Source organism: Hemicordylus capensis, chromosome 2, assembly GCF_027244095.1.
Source record: "Hemicordylus capensis ecotype Gifberg chromosome 2, rHemCap1.1.pri, whole genome shotgun sequence".
In the NCBI taxonomy this organism is placed as follows: Eukaryota; Metazoa; Chordata; class Lepidosauria; order Squamata; family Cordylidae; genus Hemicordylus; species Hemicordylus capensis.
The window spans coordinates 363,069,263-363,085,241 of record NC_069658.1 but is presented as its reverse complement, the minus strand read 5'-3'; the positions used below and the strand labels follow the sequence as shown (position 1 = coordinate 363,085,241).

Genomic DNA, 15,979 nt, shown 5'->3' with positions numbered 1-15,979 from the left:
CATTAACTCAACTGTTCTTCTGCTTGTCCTGACTCCAGCACCCCGTAAATCAACAGCTTTGCTCATTCAGTTTGACTTATGGACCATTGTTTAACAATGGAAAACCCAAGCCTGTATGATGTGGAGCTGCCCTGATGGTGGGCAGTGGGAGGGCAGCAAGTGGTATGCTGCAATATCTTTAGTATGGTTGTGTTCAGCCTGCATAAATATCTGGGTGTGAGCAACCAACTTACTAAGTCTGTGTGATGGAAAATTGGGAGGAAATACTAGGAGTCTAAGGGACAGACTACACATTCAAAATAAGATTTATTCAGCTGGAAAACTGGGAGATTTCCATTTCCCCCTGCAATCAGTAAACACATTTATGAAGAATTACACATAGGACGCAAGTGCACAGCTGTATTCAGGGGTAGATAATTGATCAAGAAGCGGAGCTTCCGCTTCCAAGAGAGATTTTTAGGGATTGTATTAGCCAGAAAATTGAACATGAGTCAACAATGGCTAATGCAGTTTTAGGAAGTCAGCAGGAGCGCCATTTTCAATGCTAGGAAAGCAATTGCCCCACAGCACAGATGAGAGCATGCCTGGAGTACTGCAATCAGTTCTAGGCACCACCGTTTAAGAAGGACAAAGACAAATAGGAAATGATTCAGCGGAGAGAGCTACAAAGATGATAAAAGGGTTTGAAACACAAATCCTGTGAAGCAAGATTGTACATGTTCATGGTCTTCAAATGTGTAAAAAGATTTCAGAAAGAAAAGGGATGTCTGTTCACTTTTTTCTGAGAAGAATGAGCAGGGTACAGTGGTGTTTAAAGTACAGGGAAATAGTTTTAGGTTAGATGTTTGCAAGGGCTTCCTAACCATTAGAGCAGTTCAGCAAAGTAGGCTGCCTAGGGACACTGGTGGAGTCTTTTGTTCCCTAGAAAGAGGGGACTGGAGTCTTTGAAAAGGGGTCCTGGGGTGTCTTTCAGGCCTCCTGTCTTGGCATAGGGGATAAAACTAGATGTTCCACTGAAGACGTCCCAGCTCTATGACTGTTAACCACTGCTTTTGGCAGCCAGCCCCAAATCTGAGACAGAAGTTGAGGAAAACACAACTTGATCAAGGATGGGATTATTGTTGAGATAAAGGGAGGAAGATTAAACATAAAATACCCATGAGAACATGAAAATTCTCAAGGGTGAATCAAAGGGTGTGTATGTTTATATAGCATATGCGTTCACCAAGCTGAATCTTGTAGAGTCTGAAGGGAAGACGTGTGCCACCTCAGCTCCTCAATGAATGTCCCACACACCTTTACAGGCGTAGCTCTCCCCTTCCCCCTGTATGATGTTCACCACAGCATACTCATCTGCTATGCAAAGAATGAATGTTACTTGACCTGCCAACTCCTTAAAGCTGGCCTTTTCAGTCAGAGTGCTACTTTATAGAAATTGCAGTGTCCAAGCAACCTTTTTGCACTAAATCACTTAAACAATTGCATGCAGACTCAGTCTTCAGTAGGCAGAAGGAACTGTGGAACAGTCCATTAAGAAGGTGATGTTAATCTGTATTGCTGGAGAAATCTAAAAATACCTCAAATTATTGATTTTCATATAGCTTTCCAAGTGATATTGAGTAGTTTGGGTAGTACTTCCAGTTAAAATCTTTCCATTTCCACCGCTTTAACTTTCACATGTCAACTGCTGAGTGCCTTTCTCATATTGTGTTCTGCTGTATGATGCCTGCCAGTTGCTGTTCCTAGAGTACAGTGTATCACTGTGCTCAACTGCCCATGTTTGGGTATGAAGGTTGCAGTGACATATGCCCCAGCACATGAATTAGCATCCCGCTGTTATGAGCTATCTGACATCTTGGCAGGGGCAAGCAGTCCACACAGCTGTTCTGTCAATCCCACAGCTTAATAATTACGAATGGCACATAGTTCATGTGAGGATGTGCTTGTGCCTATACATGACACCATTTGCAAAAATACTGTAACACTATAAATAAATAATATGTTATATGTTTATTTAAAACACATATCCTACATAAACATGTAATTTATACATTTACTAGATTTATAGACTGCCTTCCAGACTCAGTGACTCCCAAGATGGTTTACCTTTAAAACAATTCACATTAAAATATGATTCATGTGTCTTTTGTGATAAAACCTTGTTTGTTACACCAGATTTATACCCTTGCAGTGATCATTGTAGTGCAGGCCTACACAACATAAGGCCTGGGGGCCAGATTCAGCCCACAGTGACTATTTTACTGGCCCCCAGGTATCCTGCAGCAACACAGGAGCTGGAAATTGCATTATAGCACCATCCTGTGCATGCTTTCTCAGAAAAATGCTCCAAATATGTTCAGAAATATGCTCCATGCACAGAAATGTGTCCACTGAGGCTTACTCCCATGTAAACATGCCTAGCATTGCAGCTTGAAAGCAACAATGATTTAGGACTTGGCAATTATTCGGGGCTGGCATGCACTCTAGGGCCTCCACTGATTGAGCAGGGGCAGGACCTATTTTCTGGCTGCTATCCTTGGTTGAAACTATGGGTTCATGGACAGGGGGAATAGATCCACAAGTAACTAATAATATTTTTAATTTTAATGCAATAATGTGCTAAAAATGGACTCTGCCCCGGCACGCCAGGGGTTCTGGCCCACCAGGGCATTTGAGTTGTGCAGCCCTGTTGTAGTGTATGCAAAGCTGGGGCAGAAGCCAAGGTATTGGACTTCTTGTGCATAGTATCAGGGCTGCGCGTTTTCTTTTTTCGTTTGGTCTTGACTGCGGTTAATTGTGCTGAGGCAGAGGCAGATCCCAAGGTTCTGCAGGTTTCAAGAGCAGCTTTTTGGATGGCACAAGAAGCTGTTGTTGGAAGAAGGGGCCCTCCCATATTATCATGCTTTTAGGTCATGTAGCATGTATTTTTCTTCTTAGTCAAATACTCCATCATATACTTTGTATTGACCCCCCCCCACCCCATCTTTGTAAGATGAAAGGGAGAAATAGTTGGATGGTGGAGCACCAAGCAGCACCATACTTCTGACCCTTTTGTGTCTTCTGTTTTGCCCCAGTAAGAGTAAAAGACCCTCTCAGGTATAGGCTAGTACACCTTTAAAAACAACAACCACCTTCTTAATGTGGAAGCAGTACAGTTTGCTAATATAATATCTGCCTGAATTGCCCCCCACCCCAACCTAGAGTCTATGCTTCCTAAAGGAATTGTCAGTTCACAGTCCTTTAATCAATTCTTGGTCAAAACTTGCATTTTCTGTTTTTTGGTAGGCTAAACATTTTTTCTTGCTCTCCTTAGTACTAGTTCTTGAACCTATAGGCACTTGAGGGCAAGTGGATTTTCTACCCCAACCACCTTGCCCCATTGCAAAAACATTTGTCGCATATGTGGGAGAAGGGCTGGTTTGCAGCCAGTGTGAAAAAATGCGAAGCAAGCACAGTGCCCTTAGAATCCCTGATCCATCCATGGTCATGACTGGTGAAACCCAGATGTTGTTGATTACAACTCCCATAATCCCCAGTCAAAGGCCATTGTAGCTGGGGATTCTGGGAGCTGTAGTGAACAACATGTGGAAATATCTGTTAGCGGGAACAGTGGTGAGGTGTGACATATTAATAAAGAGTTGTATAAGCAGATTCCTATCAAACTGGTCTGAACTGGTTTGTGCCATCATTGCAGGAGAATTGCAGCATGTCTGTTCCTGCAATTGAATTAACTGTTGCAATGAAGAAGTTATCCTCATAATCTGCCTTTGGCTTGTTAATTCTTGCTCCAAAGCACGATGCCAATGCACACATGTGGCTGAAGGAACTGCATGTTCATTAACATAAAGGAAAATAATGTAGGCACTCATGAAATAGTCAGCCAATGGGATTTGGGCAGTCATTCCCTCATTATGTGTGTGTTTTATGTGCCTGCTGCAGTAGCAGGACTCATGTTCTATTCCTGTAGCAGTTTTCCTTCCCTGGCTGAAGAACTTGTAGCACCTTATTAGAGCAGATTTACTAGAGAACTGATTTCAGCAGTTAGATTTGAAAAGTTAGATTAAATGTTTCACTAAGTGACTTTAAAGTTTAGATCAGTATAATGTAATATTCATGCTAGAGATTAAGGGCCAAACTAAATGTGATGGGGAGCTACTATGTGTATATTAATGATGGTTCTGTGTTCACACAAAAGAATGTTCAGGGCAAGTCTATGCTTTACATGAAAAGGAGCATGTATGTGGAGGATAGGAGTGAAACCCAGCCACTCCATGCCTTACCTCTCTGCATTCAGGTGCTTTATGCAGTGATCTTCCCTACTCTACTTCAATACTAGAAGTTTGCTGAGCTGGGGGAGAACTGCTTAAAGAAACTGAGCACAGCAAGGTCAGGCAGGGCAGCGGTTGGGTTTTGTGGCGCTCTCCCATTTGAACATTTTCATGTAGACACTTCTCATCAGCTGCTTTATCACAACTCGATTGGTTCCAAGGGAAAACCGACTGGAAATTGCATGTTTTAGTAGAGGAAGAAAGATGCAGCTAAGATTTTTCAAGAAGGGGTTAGGATGAAAATGAAAAAAAAACAAGTTATAGTAAGAACGAATCAGCCTACTTTCCTTTCACTGTTTCTATGACTGGACTAAATTTGGTTCAAATTAAGGTTCACAAGTTAGATCTCTTGCACCTCAAATGTTCATGCATATACCGTCTTGGATCAGGGTGGATGACATTATTGCAAACTATACCACTGAGGTATCCCTGTGTGTCACTCATTGCAACTGTATGCAATTTGGTTAAATTGGTTAGTCCACAAATTAGCCCGCTTGTGCCTCAGATGTTCATGTGGCTGCCATCTTGAATGGGATGGCTTCTCCAAGATAGGGCTGAGAGAGATTCCTGCCTGCAACCTTGGAAGAGCCGCTGCCAGTCTGTGAAGACAATATTGAGCTAGATAGACCAATAGTACTTCCTCATTCTGTTTTAGGAGAGCTTGGCTCTTGAGACTATGTATGCTCTCTCTGTGGAATTCCAAATTCAAGGGCTGCTAGCAACAGACTGTTACATGCTCTGTGATTAGTGAGAACGGTTGCTAGGCTACAGCACCCTTTAGATCAAGACCTATGTAATTCTTAATGCAGGTTCTGTTTGCCACTTTAGGACACTTACCATTTTATTTTATTTATTTATTTATTTAACATATTTTTAGATCACCCAAAACATGTCTCTAGGTGGCTTACAACAAAAACAGAAAAGTTAAAACATACACATGACAACAAAAAGTTAAAACATTACAATTTAAAACCTTAAAACAATATATTTAAAATAATGTTAAAACTATTAAAACAGTATTTAATTAAAAGCCTGGGTGAACAAATTTGTTAAAAAAAATTTTTTTTAATTGTCAGAGATGGGGAGGCTCTTATTTCAGCAGGGAGCGCGTTGCAAAGCATCGGGGCAGCAACTGAGAAGGCCCGTCCCCAAGTAGCCACCAGACAAGCTGGTGGCAATTGTAGACGGACCTCTCCTGATGTTCTCAATAAGCGGTGGGGTTCATGACGAAGAAGACGTTCTCTTACCATGATTGTGATGATATGAGTGAAATGTCAAATTGAAGCCAGAACTTATAGATGTGTTGGAAAATGTTGGTTTTGTCAATTTGCTAAAAAGGTTGCAAGAATGTTAAAAGACTGGTCTAATTAAGTCTGACAGTAACCCAGAGGTGCACTAAGCCCCTGGACATTGGGGACCCGGTCCGGTCCTCCAAGGTCTGGGGGAGCCTCCAAATGGCTGGGGCCTGGCTCCTCTAGCAGCTGAGCCACCCCTCGCCCGCCCTGCCAAAGCTCCGCCTTAAAAAAAAAAAAAAGTCTTACCGCAGCCGAGGGGTGGCTGTGGGGGGTGGGAGTGGAGCAGTCATTTTCCCTTCTCCTCCTCCCCCCCGGTGGCAATGGGGTGGGAGCAGGAGAGACGCTGGCCTCATCCGTTTGGCCCAGCGTCCTTAAGCAACTGCAAGGTGAACCTGTGCAGTTGTGATCATCACAAGCCCATGAGTCATGGGTTTGCTACAATCTCTAAACTGTGCAGGCACGCCTCGCAGTTGCTTAAGTACGCTGGCCCAAATGGATGAGGCCAGCGTCTCTCCTGCTCGCACCACCACCAGGGGATGGGGGGGGGAAGGGGAAAGGACTGCTCCACTCCCCCCGCTCCCTGCAGTCACCCCTCAGCCATGGTAAGACTTTTTTTTAAAAGGCAGAGCTTTTTTTGCAGAGGTTTGGGGGGGGGCCTTATGGCTGGGCAGTCCGGGTGCCCAAATTACATTGGTGCGCCCCTGCAGTAACCTGAAAGCCCTCCTATGGAGCCATTGACTAAGGCGCTATATGTCACAGAAAATGGTAGGCCTGACCTGTCAGATCTCTGGCTTTAGTTTTATGGAAGGAGAACCTCCTAAATTGTTGCTGAATTACCTTAATGGTCCTAGACCTAGAATATTGACGCAGGACTCTAAAGACATGGTCTGAAGGCACATGATACAGCAGTCTTTCATCCATTCATTCATCCCATCCATTCATTCATCCCATCCATCCATTCAATTTTAATACCTCCTTTGATAAGGCATCCCAAGGTGGTTTACAAAAGGTAGAATACAACAAAACACCATAAAAATAACATTTAATCTCTTAAAACCAGTTAAACAGTAAAAACCATAAAACATTAAAAAAAACCCTCCAACATAAAAAACAAACAGAAGCAGGAGAGCTGAGAAACCTAGTAGTCCCTAAGGAGAAGGAGAATTTGTTCAGTAGAAGCCTGAACAAATAAAAAGTTCTTTAGTTGCTTTTTAAAAGCAGTCACAGATGTCAAAGAGTGGACTGGACATTCCAGAGCCTGGGGGCAACAACAGAGAAGGCCCTGTCCTGTGTGCCCAACAGTTTAGCCTCATATCAGCACATGGAACAAAGCCCCCCCCCCATCTTGTTGGGCAGGCAGAAATCCTTGGAAATACACAGTCCTTCAAGTATCCAGGGCCCAAATTAAGGGCTTTAAAGGTAATAACCAGCACCTTGAAATGGATCCAGAAACAAACTGGCAGCCAGTGCAGCTCTTTCAAAATAGGTGTAATATGCTCCGAGCTAGCAGTTCCAGCGAGAACCCTGGCAGCTGCATTCTGTACCAATTGAAGTTTCCGAATATTCATCAAGGGCAGACCCATGTAAAGTGCATTGCAATAATAATCCCCTGCTAACTGGGCAAAGAGGCACCTTTTACTGTGGTGATTCTCTTTATTTAGCAGGGAGAGAGTAACTGGCCCTATCCACCCCCAGCACAGTACCTCCAGTGACTGTCGCTGGTGTCTATCTTGTGTTTCTTTTTAGAATGTGAGCCCTTTGGGGACAGGGAGCCATCTTATTTATTTATTATTTCTCTGTGTAAACCGCCCTGAGCCATTTTTGGAAGGGCGGTATAGAAATTGAATTATTATTATTATTAATAATAATAAATAATAATCCAGCCGCGACATGACTTAAGCATGGGTAACTGTGGCCAGATCTGCCTTCTTGAGAAAGGGACCCAGCTGGTGCAGTAGCTGAAGCTGTGCAAAGGAACCTGCGGCCACCGCCTCCAGCTGTGCATCCAGAAGCAGAGCCAGGTCCAGCAACACCCCTCAAGCTGTGCACTTGGGGAGTACAAGGGGAGTACAACCCTGGTTGAATTACCCTATCCTGATTGACTTTTCTGCTGACTAGCAACACCTCTGTCTTGTCTGGATTTAACCTCAGTTTGCTAGCCCACATACAGCCCATCACCACCGCCAGCCCTCGGTTTGGCACATGCTCTGTTTCTAGAGGATCTGATGTCAGAGAAGGGTAGAGCTGAGTGTCATCTGCATATTGATGACACCTCAGTCCAAACCTCCTGATGACCTCTCCCAGCGGTTTCATGTACAAGCTAAGCAACACAGAGGACAATACTGAGCTTTGTGGAACCGCAGAAGCCAGGGAGTTGAGCCAAATGTCCCCCAGCACCACCTTCTGGACACCCCCCCCCCCCAAGAAAGACTGGAATCACTCCAATGCACCACCCCCAATTCCTATACCTGAGAGATGGTCCAGAGGTATGCCATTGTTAATGGCATCAAATGCCACTGAAAAGTCCAGCAGAACCAACAGGGATGCAATCCCCCTTTTTAGTTCCCAGCATAGGTCAAACCAAACAGGTTTGGGTCTTGTCAGTGCCTGGATGGGAAACTGCCTTATGTATAAAGTAAAGTGTGCCGTTGAGTTGGTGTCGACTCCTGGCAACCACAGAGCCCTATGTTTGTCTTCAGTGGAATACAGGAGGGGGTTACCATTGTTATCTCCCACGCAGAATGAGATGATGCCTTCCAGCATCTTCCTATATAACTGCTGCCCAATATAGGTGTTTCCCATTATGTATACAACCTTGAATTTTTATGGGGGGAAAGACAGGATATATGTAACTAATAGAATGCTTATTGTCATTCATATAAGTATGAATATGAATACAGCTCATATTTGTGAGCTGTCCACACAAAGAATGCATGTTCCTAGAATTTCTGGGATGTCTAGGTTTGCATCAGACTTCTGAGAACAGCCACTGCAATCTAGTGAAGGAGATAGTTGTGTAGATATAGACCTCCATGTCACTTGCTGGACCAGGAACTGAGGACATGGATGCACATTCCTGTGGAATCTAATTAAAGTGTGGATGCTCTCTATCCATATTGCATTTTTTTCAGTTGGATGTATATTCTAATGCATATTGGTATGTGCAGTGCATCCCCATCGATGTTTTGTCATTTGACATGTCAGGGTATGTGCTGCCATGGTTCCTTTCTCCCTGTTCTCTGACAACAGGCCTGGACTTTCAAGCACAGCAGAGTGAACATGAGTGGAGAGGGGGAAACACTGCCCTAAGCAACCTTGTTTCTCCAGCAGTTAAGTACTCCTCCAGGCTCCCAAGCAACACATCAGGCATAAAAGGGTATGAGTCTGTTGGGAATTGGCCATTGGGAATCACCCTCTGAGTGTGAATCTGTTGGTGCTTTGGGGTCTCTTGGGAGCTTTCAGTACCATTGACCATGATAACCTTCTGGACCATCTGAGGAAGTTGGGAATGGAGGCATCGCTTTACAGTGGTTCTGCTCCAACATCTCAGACAGATTCTGGGTGGTGTTGCTTGGAGACTGTTGCTCTTCTAAGTGGGAGCTATTGCATGGAGTCCTGCAGGGCTCCATACTGTCTCCAGTGCCTTTTAACACCTACATGGAACCGTTGGGAGAGAATCATCAGGAGATATGGTGCAGGGTTTTATCAGTATGCTGATGACACCCAAGTCTATTTGTGAACTTCGTCGTGAAATGGCATAGCTTCCCTGAATGCCTGCTTGCAGGAATGAATTAATGGGCTCTATGAGGGATAACAAACTGAATCCAAATAAGATAGAGGTGCTCATTGTGTGTGCGCATGACGTGGGGCTTGGAACTCGAAGACAATTTAGATCTGCCTGTCCTGGATGGGGTTATACTCATATACCCCAGAAGGAAGAGGCCAGGAATGCTTTTTATCAGCCTCACCTGACACACCAGCTGTGTCCGTTTATTGAGATAAAGGATTTTTAAACAGTGGTGCATATGCTGGTAACCGCCATGCTTAATTATTGCTATGTGTTCTGTGTTGAGCTACCTTTGTAGTCCAGAAACTGCAATTGGTTCAGCCAGGTTGGTATTTGGGGCAGCTTGAAGAGACCATATTACTCTGTTTTAAAATAACTACACTGGTTGCCGATATGTTTCCAGGTAAAAAACAAAGTGTTGGTTATTACCTTAAAAAGCATTTAATGGCTTGGGTCCAGGGTATTTAAGGGAGCACCGCCTTCATCATGAACCTTGTCACCAATTGAGATTGTCAGGGGAGGTCCGATACGGTTTCCACCAGTTCGTCTGTGATGATCCAAGGCTAGACCTTCTTTGTAGCTGCCCCAGGACTGTAGAATGCACTCCCTGTCAAAATAAGAGCTCCACCATCTCTGGCAACCTTTTAAAAGAAACTTAAGACATCTTTTTAATCAAGCTTTTAGTTATTTTTTTTAAATTGTTCTTAAATGTGTTACTGTTCTAATTTGCTTTTTTACCAGTTAAATTTCCTAGAGATATGAATTTTGGCACATGGAAATTTGATAAATAAATAACCACTCTGTTAAATAAGTGGTAACAGAGGAGGACAAGGGAGAGAAGGGAAAACACTGCCCTAACCATTCTCTTTCCTTCCCCAGCCATTCCAGAATATTGAGCGTCCAGATGGAGGCAGCCTTAATAATCTATTAATCTACGTCTTTAGGAAAGATTGAATCACCTTCTCTGGGCTGGCATAATCAGGGGAAAAAAGCTAACGTAATTTATTTGGATGAATGCTACATGCACTTTTGTTTCCATGAGTTCTCATAGGCTAAATTGTTAGGAGAAGGGGGGAGAGAGAGAGAGAGAGAGAGAAAGAGAGCGTGCATTGCTGTGTACATAAAACAAAGTGTAGGTAGGGACAAAGAGGCCCTGGCTATGGTAGTGAGATGAATGTTGGAATGCACTGTCATTGTGACTGTAATTGGACTGAAGAGCACACAAATAGAGCCACATGCCCCTTATATTCCCCCAGCACTGTTGTTCTGTGGTTTGTGGCATCTCTTGCCTGCTTGTTCCATGGTGATTCAGCATGGAGTCAGAATGTAGAGAATGTTTGCTTTAATTCATCATTAAATGCCAACCCTGCCTCTTTGGTTACTACAGTTCTCTTACTGTTCTTGCCACATCCTCAGCGCTCTCATCCTATTCTGTTTCCTTCACCCACAGCAGGTGACTGTGGGGTGCTTTTCTTCAGGAATATCTAATAATCTGCCAAAGCCGGCCAGAGAAGCGGAGGATTAGAATTTCTTCTTCAGCAAAGCTTAGACTAATCGACTTTGGAAAAAGAGAGATCATTTGCTCTTGCTTCTCTGCATGGTGGCTAGCCTGTGGTGAGCTGTTGCACAGTCAACAGGCCCAGAGAGTTGATATTAGTGTCTTTGTACACTGCTTTGTTAGGAAAAAGGCAGATTTGATCTTGTTTAGTTGCTGAAGTAAGCGAGTTGAGTGTCTACACTCACACATAGAGAGCATACACACTTCTAAAAAATTGTATTAATAGAATAAGAATGCGCCTATCTGTTGTTGACACCATTCATTCATTACTGAGAAGCCAATCAGTTCTTCACAGAATGCTGCTTCCTTACATCATCCCTCTTATGCTAGTTTATCTTTTTAAAAACAAACAAACAAACAAACAAACAGACAAACCATTGCAGCACAATCCTTATAGTATGAACTGACTAGTGCTGTTGTCTTACCTGGTATGGAAGAATAGTCAATGACCTGACTAGTTGACATGCTCAGTATTGTGTAACTGCCTTCCTTCATTACTTGCCCTCACCCTTTACCTTCACCATTCCCTTTCTCTGTTCTCTGACAAAGGTACAGGGAAACCTTGCCAGTTCCACTGCTACCTTTGAATTTTTAAAAGCTACATTATGAATTGTGTGTTGCACGGCTGATATGCACACATCACCTTACAAGAAAATAATCACCCTCTTGCAGCAGCAGCAGTGGTGGACAGAGGAGGAGGGCTGTCTGATCTCCCCCTGCCAACAGCCCAGTGACAGAACTTTGCTGACAACCTCCTTTTCCTCTTATGCCTCCTTTCCTTCTTATGTTCACTGCCATGGCCTCCTCCCCCACTTCACTGCCCAACAACCCAATGGACAACCAACTAGCCCTTGCTGCTGAGGGTGGAATATGATAGAGGCGGCCTAACAGGCAGTCTGTGGGACTGGCGGGTGTGTGTGAACAGTGAAAAAGGTAGCGGAGCTCCTCTTCTCCAGCCTGTATTTGGAGGGATGATGATGAAAGGAGGAATGGAAAGGCCAGGGAGTCTAATGGATAAACTGTAGGTAGGATTGGGACCTGCTTCAAATCCATGCTCAGCTATGTGTCATGCCTCGATGGTTTGGGGCACATATTTATGAAGATACTCTTTCAGCATTACCTTCCTTATCGCTGTGTAGAAAAAAATAGGATAATGTTATCTATGATCCATTGAGGAATGTTAGGTCAGCCAAAGTCTTGAATAAAGACCCTGAATGTAATTCTTCATCATCACTGACATCTTGACTAAAGGTTTTAAGTATCCTGTGTACTGCCACTTAATGACCACCAATTTCCACACTGTTGTCATCACCTGCTTAGTAATCTGGCAGCTCTCAGAAAAAAGGGTGCTTTTTATGAAATTTTGTTTGGGAACCCGGACATAGTTCAAATTTGCTGCAAGTGCACCCTTTTATCGTGTTCTACACAGAGGTGATGGTCTGGAGCCAAGAGAACCACTCAGGAGATGACATGAGGCATAGTCTGTGGGAGGCGTGTGTCAGAAGCCAGCAGTCCATATGAAGGACCACACAGGAGCAAAGAGCATGGTCAAGGGAAGCCACGGGTCAGAAGCTAAGAGTCTATACAGAGCAGCAGCTGAGGGTCGAAAGCCAGGAGTCAAGACAAGAAGGAATAACAGACAGGTGCTTAGGCAATGATGTTGATTCAGCAACTGCTTACTGCAGATTGAGCTCTTATAGTCTGGTTGCTGGTTACAGTATGTAGCTCTGCCTCCTCTTCCAGAGACTGTGGCTGTTTAAAGGGGCTGAACTCTATTCCTTAACTGGACGCTCCTACGGAGAGAAGACAATTCTTCAGCCCCTGGAGGAGGATCAAGGTCATCTTCTGAGTCAGAGGATATGGGCAACGGAGTATCCTTGGGGTGAGACATAGATGGAGGCTCTGGAGGTTCTTCGGAAACAAGTGTCTCTTTGGTTTCCTCATCCTCAGAGCTTTCTTCGCTCTGTCCTGATGTGGCTGGTGATACACATGATTTCCAGAGGAGAGCCTCGGGGCTGGACTGTGCAGGTGTCTCCAGGGGACTCTGAGTCCAGGGTGATGCCTCATTCTCTGCATTCTCACTGTCTGCCTCTGCATGGTGTGGTGGTGGGTTTGGGTCCATGACACCTCTTCTCTTACAATCTGAAGATGCGCAGTAGACGTTTGGGATACTTTACTTTTTGACATTTACTTCATGTCCTTAGAAATGCTGGAATGGCAAACACCTTGCATCAGAAGACCATACAGAGGTCTTTGTATCTCTCTGGTTTAGCCTACCTTTTCCCTCATCTCTGCAACATGGTCACATAAGCATGCAGAGGTAAATTGGGATTTAGGAGAGGAAATATAATGTGAAGGGTGATGATGAATGCTGTTTTAGAGTAGGGTCTGCAGCCACAGTGCTCAAAACATCCAGGAGCAGTTTAGTGATAAAAAGACCATTGTGGAGTTAAGCTGTGTAAGTGGGTAGACCTGCTGTCTAACTTTTGTAAGGCATTTTGAAACTGACTATCCACTTGTGTCTTTTCCAGTTTCTGTCTGCTGCTGCTTCTTCATACTGTTCCTGTTCCTGTCAGAGCTTACTGGATTCATAGCTACTGAAATGTAAGTAAAACTATTTGTCCACAGGTTTGCATATGCTTTAAAATTGCTGTTGCATGCAATTCTTTTGCAGTTCTGATGTAGCTAATTCCACTACCTTTGTGAACGAATTCATTTTGATGGCCAGTTTCCATATGAAAGAAAATAATGTGTTTGTGTGTTTATATATCTGTCAAGAGCCTGAACCTGACTGTATAGATGTGCATGGCAGAAAGAGAGGGGAGCATTTTATTCACTTCTCTAGGAATATGGGCAGATACAGATCTGGCTTTAAACACAGATCTGGCCCATTTTTTGTTGCTTACATTTTACCGTCTCTAGCCTTGGCACAGGAAGCAGCTGATGTTTCCTCTTTGTGTTGTGTTGTCTTTCCCTATTTGGGGCCTGTTTAGTGTGTGCCATCCACTGCAGGGAACTCATTTGGATTCTACATTATTTGTTGTATCCGCATGAATATACATTGCATTTCCCAGAGATTAAGAGGTGAGCTAAGTAAATGAAGTAACTGAGGTCTCTGCTACACAAATTACAGAGGTCTCTGCTACACAAATGAAGTAACTGAGTAAATGAAATAACCTCACAGCTGCTGCTCGGTGCATTGTGGGGAAGGTTGGAACTCACCTGTGAGAGTAGAGCTGGTCTTGTGGTAGCAAGCATGACTTGTCTCCTTAGCTAAGCAGGGTCTACCTTGGTTAAATTGAATGGGAGACTAGAAGTGTGAGCACTGTAAGATATCCCCCTCAGGGGATGGAGCTGCTCTGGGAAGAGCATCCAGGTTCCAAGTTCCCTCCCTGGCTTCTCCAAGATAGGGCTGAGAGAGATTCCTGATTCCTGCCTGCAACCTTGGAGAAGCTGCTGCCAGTCTGTGAAGACATTACTGCGCTAGATAGACCAATGGTCTGACTCAATATATGGCAGCTTCCTATGTTCTAATCCCCAGCAGATGAGCAGCAGCAGCAGCCTCAAAGGTAGCTGCCCTCCCCTCTGCCATCCCACACACCCACACAAGTGGCAGTGCGGTGACCACAGGAGCTGGGAGTGGGAGGACTCCCCCCACATCCCAGGATGCCCTGCTAGGTTGCCAGAACCTAAGGGGTATACTCATGGGTCAAATGGGCCGTAACCCAAAGTTTGTCTTTTTAAAAAGCCAAACCTGGGGTATGAACACGGCATTTCTCCCTATCTTCCTATCTACAACATGTGGGTGATAAATTACTTATTTTTATCAAGTATTCTTTATACCATATCTAGCTTTTACAGAAAATCAACTTTATAAATTCAGACATTGCTGCAAGTGAAGAGTATGAAATGCATATTGAATGCAGAATCTGTCCAGCATTCAGGCATAATGTGTAGATGTGAGATTGTAAATTCAAAAGGTGTTATCTTTGATGGTGGGGGAAGACTACAGTTACAAAGGTTATTATTTATTGTTGAATGTCATGTTGGTGCCTTACTCATCTTAATTTTTGTTTTTTTTATCAGTCAGTGGGATATAGTCTATGCACCAGTTTCTGTAAGCAATCAAAATATTTTAGTAAGTTGCCTGTACCATGGCTTTGGAAAAGATGACATATGAGAGCTGGAAATGCATAGATTCTGTGCCAGTATCAGTTCCTGAAAGTCATGATTTGCATCTCTACAAAGAGTGTACACCATTTGTCTAGTGCTCGAGGTGAAGAAGATATGATAAAACAGCTGCTAGGTCTGAGGACCAAACTAGAAGATGCTTGTATTTTTAAAAATGAACATGTAATTAGTGCAACAACCACATGGGGCCCCAGTCTAGAGCAAGACTGCAAGGGGGCGGGAGGGCTATAACCCTTTGCTTCATCATGACCCTGATTTGGATCTAGGCCAAGGCGGCTGCTGTTTGCCCAGAGAGGCAAGCGAGTCTGGCTTGGGGCCCTTTGTAGCTGCTGTTGGCATTTTGAAAAAACACTTTAGGCTCCAGTGACATAATTGATGCATCATCTGGTTTAGCCCTAAATTAGGTATATCACAATGCTTTGTAATATAACTAAACTTTGCATGATCCCTGGCTAAAGTTTGGCAGTCATTTATAGGTTCCCATGTGCTTGACTGCCATTTAAATTAGTGATTTTATTATGTGTTTATGATCTGCATTATTTTATTGATCACAGATGTATTTTATAGTTGTGTATTCATTTTTCTAATTTTATTTGTAAGTCACATGTAAATTAGTTACGGTGAAAGAAATCTGCTATGAATTGGATTGAAACACTGATATCAGCCTTTTTGCCAAAATGATTGGATCGGAAAGTGCTCTTATCAGACATTGCACCCTGGTGTTCTGCTCTTGCCAGTGTTTCAAAGAGCACTTCAGAGTTACAAACTTGAGCAAATATATGAGGCTGGGTCTTGTCAATTGAGGGACCTCTCTGCACTG

General features: G+C 43.7%; 1 protein-coding gene across 4 annotated transcripts in view; it reads left to right on the top strand.

Annotated features, from left to right (window-relative positions):
* Window positions 1-15,979, top strand: part of ERGIC1 (endoplasmic reticulum-golgi intermediate compartment 1) — a 141,519-nt gene that overhangs the window by 51,562 nt on the left and 73,978 nt on the right. Inside the window, exons 1-3 of one of the 4 annotated variants that reach the window (XM_053303678.1) lie at window positions 12,464-12,611; window positions 12,712-12,850; window positions 13,500-13,572. In XM_053303678.1, the coding sequence (XP_053159653.1) occupies window positions 12,486-12,611; window positions 12,712-12,850; window positions 13,500-13,572 (338 nt within the window). In that variant the 5' untranslated portion in view covers window positions 12,464-12,485. Of the gene's footprint in view, window positions 1-12,463; window positions 12,612-12,711; window positions 12,851-13,499; window positions 13,573-15,979 lie in introns of those variants that run through there. The other 3 variants (XM_053303677.1, XM_053303676.1, XM_053303679.1) reach the window with 3 other exon arrangements.